This window comes from Periophthalmus magnuspinnatus, chromosome 17 (assembly GCF_009829125.3).
Source record: "Periophthalmus magnuspinnatus isolate fPerMag1 chromosome 17, fPerMag1.2.pri, whole genome shotgun sequence".
In the NCBI taxonomy this organism is placed as follows: Eukaryota; Metazoa; Chordata; class Actinopteri; order Gobiiformes; family Gobiidae; genus Periophthalmus; species Periophthalmus magnuspinnatus.
The window spans coordinates 25496450-25507207 of NC_047142.1; the positions used below are offsets into that span (position 1 = coordinate 25496450).

General features: G+C 40.9%; 3 protein-coding genes across 3 annotated transcripts; 1 reads left to right on the forward strand and 2 right to left on the reverse strand.

Annotated features, from left to right (window-relative positions):
- The first annotated feature begins 969 nt into the window (after positions 1–969).
- ahsg2 (alpha-2-HS-glycoprotein 2) lies at positions 970–2834 on the forward strand. The gene is made up of 7 exons (XM_033982310.2): positions 970–1234; positions 1311–1421; positions 1510–1591; positions 1673–1827; positions 1901–1996; positions 2071–2142; positions 2223–2834. The coding sequence occupies exons 1-7, from the start codon at positions 1037–1039 to the stop codon at positions 2637–2639; spliced, it is 1131 nt and encodes a 376-aa protein (XP_033838201.1). The 5' UTR covers positions 970–1036; the 3' UTR covers positions 2640–2834.
- Positions 2835–2875: 41 nt separating this feature from the next.
- Positions 2876–6534, reverse strand: LOC129457005 (bromodomain-containing protein 4-like). Its single transcript, XM_055228456.1, has 7 exons — positions 6202–6534; positions 5963–6139; positions 5773–5891; positions 5520–5694; positions 5340–5455; positions 3248–5263; positions 2876–3172 (listed from the first exon to the last, which is right to left on the reverse strand). The coding sequence occupies exons 1-6, from the start codon at positions 6434–6436 to the stop codon at positions 3290–3292; spliced, it is 2796 nt and encodes a 931-aa protein (XP_055084431.1). The 5' UTR covers positions 6437–6534; the 3' UTR covers positions 2876–3172; positions 3248–3289.
- A 281-nt stretch (positions 6535–6815) lies between these two features.
- Positions 6816–9613, reverse strand: LOC117385065 (profilin-2-like). Its single transcript, XM_033982313.2, has 3 exons — positions 9248–9613; positions 8518–8710; positions 6816–8333 (listed from the first exon to the last, which is right to left on the reverse strand). Exons 1-3 carry the CDS (start codon positions 9374–9376, stop codon positions 8236–8238), a joined length of 420 nt encoding a protein of 139 aa, XP_033838204.1. The 5' UTR covers positions 9377–9613; the 3' UTR covers positions 6816–8235.
- Between the last annotated feature and the right edge of the window lie 1145 nt (positions 9614–10758).

Consider the following 10758-nt stretch of genomic DNA (forward strand, 5'->3'; position numbering starts at 1 on the left):
TGCCAGCTGGTCACAACCCCGCTGGTTTATTGAGGAAATTATTAAAATACCAAATTCATTTAATCAAAATTGATGAGGTTCACTTTTTGTAAATGTTACATTCCCAAAATTACGAGTTATAAACTCATAATTCATACTTTTAAAAGTCCTAATTACGAGTTTTAAACTCATAATTAGTAGTTTTAAAAGTCGAAATTACGAGTTTTAAACTCGTAATTACGAGTTTTAAACTCATAATTACGAGTTTTAAACTCATAATTACGAGTTTTAAACTCATAATTACGAGTTTTAAACTCATAATTACGAGTTTTAAACTCGTAATTTCGACTTTCTGTGGGGCTTTTATTTTTTTTTTCATGGCGGAAACGGGCTTCCATATTTAGGCCTATAGGCAGCTCCCTTTGCTCGAAGTCTGGACTTCAACTCAAGACTCAATGGCCCAATGAAAGTGCTAAAAACTCATGACAAACAGTAGATTACTTTTCAGCCCTTTAATAAAATGTAGAGGAGTAGGAAGAACTGATACCTCAAATAAAAGTAAAAAGTAGTACAGACTACCCACACAGCCTTTGTAACTTGGCCTTAAATGACATGTTGTGAACCTGCAGCATCTGCCAAGACTGAGCAAATATTACAAACAAACATCCTCCTGACTGAACTTTCATTGAGGACTCATTGAAACAGTAGCTGATCATTCACTCTGTGACCCCACCGAATTAACCTTTTTGAGAGAATCTCATTTTATTCAGTATTTTGAGGCGATATTTCGTTAAATTACTGTATTATTTGTATGTAACATACACACTCTCTACATTGTAAATACAATCAGCATTTAGTAAATATAAGTGTTTTATTACACATTTGGTTGTATGACCTCAAAGTGACGCAGCAGTCAGGAGCCTGTTCAAAATGTTTACCTTGGCTGTTGCCTCGTGTTCAAAGTTGCCCATATATAACCCACAGACAGTGTGAGCCTCACTTCTGTGTCTAACATTCTGCTTATTACACCAGTGAGAGCTTCACTCTCCCAAAAACAATGCAGTGCTTAAGGTTTGTAGTGGCTTTGGGACTACTGATAGGGACATGGGCCCAGATCAACGTGCTACGTCCAGAATGTGACTCTCCAGAGGCAGAAGAGGTTGCGGTGGCAGCCAGGGACCACCTAAATTCTCTGCATAGTCATGGCTACAGGTACGAGCTTAACAGGATTGAAGACATCAAGATCATTACCAAGGTACTACAGTATTCATAGTTATAGTAGTTTTATAGCATGCTGTCAGCTGCATTAAGTGTGTTTTGTCTTTATATAGCCAAATGGAGACAGTATCTATGCTGTGGAGATTGACCTCCTGGAGACAGTCTGTCATGTGTTGGACCCCACACCCATCACAAACTGCACCGTTCGGCCCAAAGAACTGACTGTGAGAAATGTGTTTTATTTACAGTGAAGTAGACTTGGGAGATTAGATTATTATTTATTTATTTATTTATTTATTTTTTGGTATTCAGGCTGTGGAGGGAGACTGTGATGTGATCTTAAAAAACATCAGTGGAGCTTTGACCGTTATATCATTTAAGTGTAAAACAGAAGGTGAACTATATTCTTTATACTTTATACTATATGCCAATTAATCTAAATGTATATATATATATATTTTTTTTTTTTTATCAGAGTCAAAAGAAGATATTTGTCTGGGTTGTCCTACCCTTCTCTCCCTAAATGACACCGATGCCCTGAACTTTGTTCAGGCCTCTTTGGATACATTTAACAACCTGACAAAGACTGACACTTTCTCCCTTCTGGAGGTTGGAAGGATGTCATCACAGGTCAGCAATTCAAAAACACATCAAACTGTATTGACACTTTCAGGGGGATACCTCAAATAAAGCATTGTTACAGGTTGTGTCTGGTAGGCCAATTTATATAGCCGAATATGTTGTGGTGGAGGCCAACTGTACTGGAGATGTGTGTGAGCCCCTTAACGATACCATGGCCGTAAGAACTACAAACACAAATATATGGAACAATAAACACAATGACTGAACATAATACCATCCATCTCTTTGTAGACCCGTGGCATATGTACTGCCAGAGGATTGAACTCTCAGCACACAGTAGACTGCAAGATGTTCCCCAGCTTGGTAAATTATACTGAAATCAAATATCCAGTTGTATCCATATACTGCTACACAGAACATTCCTTGGTTTGCTGCTTTTTCAGATCATTGACAGCAAAAGCCCTGCACCTGTACCTCCAGCAGTGCATGTGCACTCAGGCAACCTTTCACCAGTGCATGGTCTGCGACACCACAAACTGATGGCTAAAAGCTCTCATCTGATCCTCCTGTCAACTGAGTCAACAGAGTCAGTTGAGGTGGTACCTGTAGCCCCCGCCATAGTCACAGCTGATCTTGTTCCAGCCGCAGACCCCAGTCAGGCTGACCCTGTCGCAGACCCTACTCCTGCTGCAGACCCTGCTCCTGCCGCAGACTCAGCCTCCGATTCATCAAGCAGTATGGATCGCCATATACTGTTCAAGAGGGATGTGGCTGCAGTTATTGCTGACACCCCTGCTGCTCAGGCTGCCCCAGTACCTCTTGTGCCAGTCTGTCCAGGACGGATTAGATTCTTTGACTGATTTAGGGTTAGAAAATAGAAACCAACAATGCCTTTAAAGCAAGAACACCTTACAATGCATTTGTCACCTGTGCATTAGACCATTGTAAACCATTGTGTGTTCAGTTCAAATCCAAAAGGTTTACCCAGGAGGTTTGGATCTACTCCATTGTTTTGAAGTACGTGTATTTATGGTCATTAAATATATGGACGCAGTAAAGACTTTTCCTTCTATTCTTTAGTTTTTACAAGCCCAATCCTCACATTTATTAATCATCCATGAAGGCAATTGCAAAACACCACTGTTTGACATTGGTAAACAATGTAGTCAATGACTTTAATGAACTCACTGACTGATAAACTGGTCACATCAACATGCCCTTTAAAACAGCAATTATACCTTATGCTTACAATGCCAACCAACAATCTCAATCTTAACTTTTAACAAAGTTTTAATATAACCAAGTATAGACACAAAACATTAGTTTTAGGTAATCTTTTAATATACACATTAACTATCGTACAGACTTCACCTTGTCACAGGCAGCTTCGTTCCTGAAAGACAAATAATGTTAGTCATGTACTAGAGCTAAAATTAAATTACCAACATTAAGAAGGGATGTTACATACATGTTTTTTGTTGTAATCCTTCAAGTGTGATAAAAAAAAGGACTATTGGGGAACATTATGTTGTGAAGTTCTATGCCTGTAACCAAAAGGTGAGAAAAGCCTCTGAGGAAATCTGACAGACTTAATGGTAGGCTTCACTCTGACAGTAGGTGCTGAATTATGACCAGCAGAAGTAGTCTGTGGCAAAGATCCAGACATGTCTCCCAGAGTTGAAACAGCATTACCAGAATTTTCATTCTCTACTTTCAAGCCTTCAGATTCCTCTTTGAGGTTTAGGAATCTATTTGGGAAATTATTTTTAAGATTTTGGCCCAAAACCACAGGGTTGTATGGTGAGGGCTGGACAGTGCTGCCACTCTCCCTGCCTGGTGGACCCTGTTGAAGGAGCACGTAGCCCTTTGGTTCAGAGACAAAACTCTCAGTCCCCTCACGTTTGGTCGTTCTTCGCAGGGCTTCAGTAGGTCGTTTTTTAGAAAAGTTGTCCTGTTCTTGAAGCGTGTGATAAGGAACCAACTGAGGATCCTGCTGACTACGGAAAACCAAACTTTCTGGCCCATTTCCATCAGCATTGTTAACTGGCTGATGTACATACTGACGAATCCTAGACAAAAGAGGTCGTGGGTTCACATTTGGGCCATCGGACTGCTGTGAAGACTGCATATTATAAGGTAAATGCATGTTTGTTCTCTGCACTGGGTCAAAATATTCAGAGTAATGCAAAGGAGCTCCATTTGGAGGCTCAGGATTATGATCTTGATGATTCCAGAGAGTATCATGGTCCCTATAGAGAAAATGAGCATTGGGCTCAAAGTGATGAGAAGCAGGTTGAGAATGGGTTTGGTCACTGGGCTTGTTTTCAGAATGTGCAGAAGGATTGCCCTCTAGTGGTTGGTTGTATGCATGCCCTTCATACAGTCCTTTGAGTGGATACAACTGAGGTGATACAAGTGGATTAGTGAAGGCTGGCGGGGGGACAGGTGCTTCCTGGGGGCCTTGTGATGAGGTGTAGACAAAGTTGGGTCTCAACTCTTTTGGGAACCCCGGTGATGGGAGAAACTGAGGATTGTAATTTCCATTTTGCTCATGTGGAACAAAATGATACATGTGGTGATGGAACGCAACTTGTGGACAGCAATAGGGAAGTCCGAGTTGGCAGTACTGGGGACAGTCTAGGGGTAGTCTGGTTTCAGGTTTGGCATTTTGTGGGAAGATAACAACTTTACCCGGATGTGAGATGGGAGGGTATTGTGGGTTTTGTGTGGGTAAGGGTGTGGGGATAGTGGTTATGTGAGGTGTGTGCTGGGAGGGAAGGGGGTAGTAGTATGGACCAAATAGCTGATACTGTTGTGGAAGGTTTGCTGGTGGACTGGCAGTAGCTGTAGCTTGTGGCTGCTCTGTGGGATAGTAAAAAGGGTACAGATAAACAGGTGGCACAGGATCTTCTGGCTCTGGTAGTACAGCAGGCTCAGGAGTTGCTGTGCGTTTCACCGGATCTTGTGGATAATAAAATGGATGGGCTGGGTGAGGCTCAGACAAATCCCACTCTTGATATTGAAGTTGAGTTACATCCAGCGAGTGGTTATCAAGCTGTGATGGATGTTCTGGTAGAGGGGGCATGTTAGGATAGAACAAGGAATAATAATGTCCAAGATTTTCATCCAAGCCAGGGGGCACACTCCCTGGGTTTTGCTTTTCAGGCTGAGGATGAACTGGGTATGCCGGATAAAATGGTTGTCCTACCATCTTATCGTCAGTTGGTTGGGGTACTGGTGGTTGAACAGCTTGTGGTTGTTGCATGTACAAATGATAAGGGTAAAACTGGTTCCATGTAAGGCTTGGGGGAGGTGGTAAAGGATATTCTGGGACCTGGAGAGTGGTTTTCACATTTTGAGTGGGGGCAGGTTTAGAAACAAGTCTAACATGTCGCATCAGTTTAGGATGGTCAGCTGAAGCCAGTGAGGGGCAAAAGACCTTGACTTCATCGTCCTTTAAAAAGCTCATACTGTAAATTCCATCCTAAAAATAAAAATGGATTAAAAATAACTGTCCATTTACAGCATTTCAGTCAGAACAGTTCCTAAAATAAAAGTACCTTTTTCTTCATGCAGGGTTTATAGGAAATTGAGATGGTAATGCCCTCTGGATGGTCAACTGCACCAAGGCCACATCTAGGTGAGGCTTTCATCAGTGGCTCCCAGTTACCATTTACTGAGGAAGACTGCACATTAACACAACTTAAGACTTTAGAGGATTAGCTGATGGGAACACTTACAGTTCACTTTTATTTCTGAAAGCCCAGAGGTCCAATCAGTTTTTACTACCATTCCCTCAGCGTGGCAGGTTACCATAGGAGGGTTAGATGATGAGGGTGACAAAGGCTGACTCATAGGGCAAGACATTTGCACTGGTAATCCAAACCAGAGCAATGGAAGTACATAACAGGACTCCTAAAACCAAAACAAGTATCAACATAGAAAAGGCATACATTTAGAAAAGCAAGTGCATGCGCAAAGACTACTACTTACTTCAACAATAACAAAGCAACCATCATAAGGGGCCACCATAACTAGATCTCGACGTGTTGAGCTAACTTTAGAACCACAGCTTTTAGGCAATTTGGACAGAGAAAGGGGTGAAAGATCACCTGCAAAAAAGCAATTCATCTAAAAATTAATACTTATTTTATCTCAACCACAAACAACAGCAGCTTCTCACCTCTGTCCACAAAAAGTAGAGCGCCTGGTTTTGAATCAGCATCTTGTACTTTAAGCCTCATGTAGTTTCCGGAGCAGTCCACTGTTGGCTGCATTTTCAGAAGTCGTTTCACTGCAGTGTTGTCGTATCTTGGAAAGCCATGTTCTTGTACTGCATGACGCCCAGGAACCTCCCAGGCTAATGAGAAGTTTATAATTACATTTGAAAACATTGCCGATCCATATTACTGTTCCACTTACTCATGTCTGACTGATAATCCAAGTCAGCGTCTTCTGCTTCCTTAGATTTGCCACCTTGTTCAGTTTTCAGTCCAATTAACAGTTTCCCATGGTGCCAGTGAGGTATTTCGCTGAGTGATATACTATTTTCTGGGAATTTCTTTTTTGTATGATTTATACATTGGCAAAGAGAAGATAATAAAAGGAGCCCTAAAGAGAATACAACTGCACTATTCCTGTTGTTTCTACACGCCATTGGTGCAATGAAACAGTAAAACAAAAAATAAACTATAGCAAACAAATGTCTTAGCAGTGAACCACTGGAACTGGATGGTCTGATCGAAAGCCAGACATAAAGAGCTCTAACTGTGGCAGGTGCTGCTTATGAATCAATTAGGAACAGGAAGTCTAACCTTCACTTTCTGTAGGACAACCAATCAGCATGGAGTCAAGTGTTTGCGTGATGCTTAAAAATGTAAAAAAAAAAAAACAGCACAAATTACTGTCTGTAGTAGTTTTTTCAACTAGCCTGATAGAAATAGTAATTGAGTATGTGTGAAATATGTATTTATTCATTATTATGTCAAATGTTAGTTGCATATTTAATTAACCAGAATGCTTAACTGAAAATTACAAAATGTTGCCTTCTTTAATTTATTTTACATTTCATTCTATACAAAGTTTATTACTGTTGTCGCACTTATTAATGTGGCTACAGGTAAAAAGCCAACAGTAGCTACTATCACGGTTACACAATTTCTCTTAAAAAGAAATGCACAAGACAATGTTTTAATGTTCTTCTTCCAACCAACACCATTTCAGTATGTTTAGTGTACAGAGCATCGTTTAATTTTTTTTAAATATACTTCTAAGCACCATACTATGACAATTTGTGAATACATTTTTCATGTCTAAAACACAAAGAAGTCCTTGATGTTAAAGGCAAACAGCCAGTTTTACTATCAAAATGCATCAATAGTATTTTCAGATAACAATGCTGAACAGCTGATCAATGATATGAAGCCAAACTCAGAATTAGTGTGTACAAGTAGTGTTAATCTACACAGGCGATTAAAAGTTATGTAACCACCTCAAGAAGAAAAAAGTGACTTGGTCTGATTTACACAAATGCAAAAACAAATGGACCAGTCCCAAATTTCATACTGGAATGTCCATTTCAGCGCTGCAGGTTGTGGCTTTGAAATCTTGGTAATGCTGATCTCAACACAACAGTCAAACAAGGCCAACACTACATCAACTTTGAGCACATTCATTTACAACAGTAATATGATGTTATGGAGTAGGACTCTGGGGGGGAATATGGTACACACAAAGAGGAGTGGTCAGTTATTTAGAATATGGGTGATGGCTGTCAAGATGTTTGTTTTGGCTAAATGTCTAGCTTAAAAAAATATTTCAGAACTGAGAACATGCAACTTTAATGCCATGCTAATGGAAAAAAAACTAAATTTGGCATCCCTGTTCAACTATTTAAAGTACAATTGGTACATGTCTCTCACATGAGTGACATTATACAAGGCTTATTCAAATCAGTTTCTCACTTTTGTTACACAGTGTTTGATGGACCACATGCCATTACGGAAGTGCCAAAAACAAGAAATGTATGACTGACAAAAAAAAAAAAGGTTGACGATAACATAAAGTCCTTCATATAAAAAGTTGACTGGGACAACACAACATAAAAGTCAGTGTGGAATATTAGGCCGGTTTCTATGCTGATTGAAAGGTGTTTAATATCCAGACTTCCTCAGGTACTCAGCCATGGTGTGTGCGTTCAGATTATTTCCACAACAGACATCTCCTTTCCCATGACAAAAAAAAAGCAATACTGGAGGAGGAAAAGAGAAATTAACAAAATGTAAGTGTCTTCCCCTTTCAGAGAACCAAGGGGGACCAGAGATGACAGTCTTACCACTCCTCATAGCTATTAAAAGTTTCCATGACATTTGACTGCTTGCAGGAGAAATCTTAACAGCAACCTTTCTTTTCTCTTCTTTGTGTCCCACAATTTGAACTAAGCCAACTTGAAAAACATTAAAAGCCTGAATCCCTCAAGTATTTTGCCATCGAGAAGGCCTTCTTATTCAATCCGCCTCCATGGACTCCTTCTTTTCCCATAACAAGAACCAAAACTGAAAAGGAATGGATAGAAAAAAAAATACAGTTTAAAGAAGTCAAATCTTAAAAAAAAAAAAGATTTATTAAGTCTAACTAAACACTTATAATTTGACAAACAATTAATTAAAATTTGTAGTTGATGAAAAATATATATAAATAAAGCCTATCCTGGTATTCTTAAAATTGCTGATTAGTTACCTTTGCCTGCTTTTCCTACAGAGATATTGTAGGTAGGTTCTCCTCCTTGGCTTTTCGTCCTGATGTCCATTGTCCATTCTCCATCATCCTGCAGGTTGTCTCGAAGAACTGAACACTTCTTTGAGCCTAGGATCAGTCCATGTGTGAAGATTGAGGTCCTGTCCTTGCTAATAAGAGAGTCGATTTCTTGGGACTGGAACATAAAAAGATGATACTATCAGATGAAAGACAAACTAATAAGTAATAAGTAAGTCAGCTGCAATAGCTCACTACACCAAAACATGTTTAAATTAGCAATAAATAAAGCGTCTGTACTTAGTTTGACAAATTTGGAGTTGTTAAACTGAAATCTTATTCATGCACGACAACAAAAAAGGCAAACCAATAAAAAAAAAAAAAAAAAGTCCAAGCTAATGGTTTTAGCTTTTGGAACATGGTCCTTGTTTTGGTTAGACAGACCTGATTAAACCACACATTTGAAATATGTAAATAGCAAATCGGTGACAAATTATCACCAACGTTCCAAAAGAATGTCAAATGACTTGAAAGGTAAAATGTGAGAGAAATGCAGGATCCACACGCGGTCAGACGATAATCCCGTCATTGGTTTTTCTCATAGGCCACTGTGGATGAGCTAGCTTTATGCTAACAGACACGCGTGTGCACAGACAATAAAGACAGCGGCTTCTGTCATAACCTACACATCTCCCACTTTACTGAAATGTCTTACCGTGATATTACAGAAAGTACCACCAGAATGTGATGCCCAAACATATTTGGCGTCCGTATATCCAACAATGGCGCCATCCTGACAGGAACCATCGGCCATCAGATTATCCACGTAGCTTTGCCAAGACATTCTGAAGAAAATTAACTAATATTTTAAAAGCGCTGAATAAGTGGCCACACAAAAGGCTTTCTAATAGTCAAAACCCCCTTTAGTCTCTAGTCTATGCCACAATTTGGCCAATGCTGTGGAGCAAAAGAAGCCCGGCAGAGCGGCAGTGCTGTGGGTGTAGTCCGTATGAGATCCCTCCGCACAATGGGCACAGGCTGGGCGCGCAACACAGAGATGCAGACAGCGCAGCGCAAGAGCAAGTACTGCGGGAATGGGGCAAGTACAAGAGCGGTGTGCGGGAATGGGGCAAGTACTGCGGGATTGAGGCAAGTACAAGAGCAGTGTGCGGGAATGGGGCAAGTACAAGAGCAGTGTGCGGGAATGGGGCAAGTACTGCGGGATTGAGGCAAGTACAAGAGCAGTGTGCGGGAATGGGGCAAGTACAAGAGCAGTGTGCGGGAATGGGGCAAGTACTGCGGGATTGAGGCAAGTACAAGAGCAGTGTGCGGGAATGGGGAAAGTACTGCGGGATTGAGGCAAGTACAAGAGCAGTGTGCGGGAATGGGGCAAGTACAAGAGCAGTGTGCGGGATTGAGGCAAGTACAAGAGCAGTGTGCGGGAATGGGGCAGGTACAAGAGCAATGTGCGGGAATGGGGCAAGTACTGCGGGATTGAGGCAAGTACAAGAGCAGTGTGCGAGAATGGGCCAAGTACTGCGGGAATGGGGCAAGTACTGCGGGATTGAGGCAAGTACAAGAGCAGTGTGCGGGAATGGGGCAAGTACTACGGGATTGAGGCAAGTACAAGAGCAGTGTGCGGGAATGGGGCAAGTACTGCGGGAATGGAGCAAGTACTGCGGGAATGGGGCAAGTACTACGGGAATGGGGCAAGTAGAAGAGCAGTGTGCTGGAATAGAGCAAGTACAGGAGCAGTGTGCAGGCATGCTGCCGGTCGGTCACACACACAATGGATGTATTTCTTTAAACAAAAACAAAAAAACCCCTCATATTACATATTTGGCTACCATACCAATTAACCAGTTGCCACTGTTTACAACTCGAACATTTTATTATGTCTGCAATGGGCCTTTTTATTTTAGATATGCGCGCGTGTGTGTCTAAATTAAGTATTCTGTAAAGTTGCATCTTGTTTAAATTGGTGAATATAGAGGAACAGTACTTTTGATACACTCGGTAGATGGTACACTCTAGTACCACTAGGGGCGATGTTCTCCATGGGTTTGTTATACACAAATGTCATTTTACTCCAACACAGGAATCAGTCCTAAAAGAAAAAGAACAATTCCAATTCCATACACTCATAGTCATATTCCCCATTGTTGCATTTTCCCCGTCGGTCTATGGCTTCTGTCCTAAGAAATACTAAATCAAGTTGGCTCTACA

Excerpts from the sequence above, each read along its gene's own strand:
- ahsg2 (XM_033982310.2), top strand. The coding sequence starts at position 1,037 with ATGCAGTGCTTAAGGTTTGTAGTGGCTTTGGGACTACTGATAGGGACA. Across the intron at positions 1,997-2,070 it reads CCCTTAACGATACCATGGCC|ACCCGTGGCATATGTACTGC; the intron begins GTAAGAACTACA and ends ATCTCTTTGTAG. Across the intron at positions 2,143-2,222 it reads GCAAGATGTTCCCCAGCTTG|ATCATTGACAGCAAAAGCCC; the intron begins GTAAATTATACT and ends CTGCTTTTTCAG.
- LOC129457005 (XM_055228456.1), bottom strand. The coding sequence starts at position 6,436 with ATGGCGTGTAGAAACAACAGGAATAGTGCAGTTGTATTCTCTTTAGGG. Across the intron at positions 5,892-5,962 it reads TCTACTTTTTGTGGACAGAG|GTGATCTTTCACCCCTTTCT; the intron begins GTGAGAAGCTGC and ends GCTTTTTTGCAG. Across the intron at positions 5,695-5,772 it reads GTTGCTTTGTTATTGTTGAA|GAGTCCTGTTATGTACTTCC; the intron begins GTAAGTAGTAGT and ends TTTTGGTTTTAG.
- LOC117385065 (XM_033982313.2), bottom strand. The coding sequence starts at position 9,376 with ATGTCTTGGCAAAGCTACGTGGATAATCTGATGGCCGATGGTTCCTGT. Across the intron at positions 8,711-9,247 it reads GTACTTTCTGTAATATCACG|TCCCAAGAAATCGACTCTCT; the intron begins GTAAGACATTTC and ends TTTATGTTCCAG. Across the intron at positions 8,334-8,517 it reads TGTAGGAAAAGCAGGCAAAG|TTTTGGTTCTTGTTATGGGA; the intron begins GTAACTAATCAG and ends ATTCCTTTTCAG.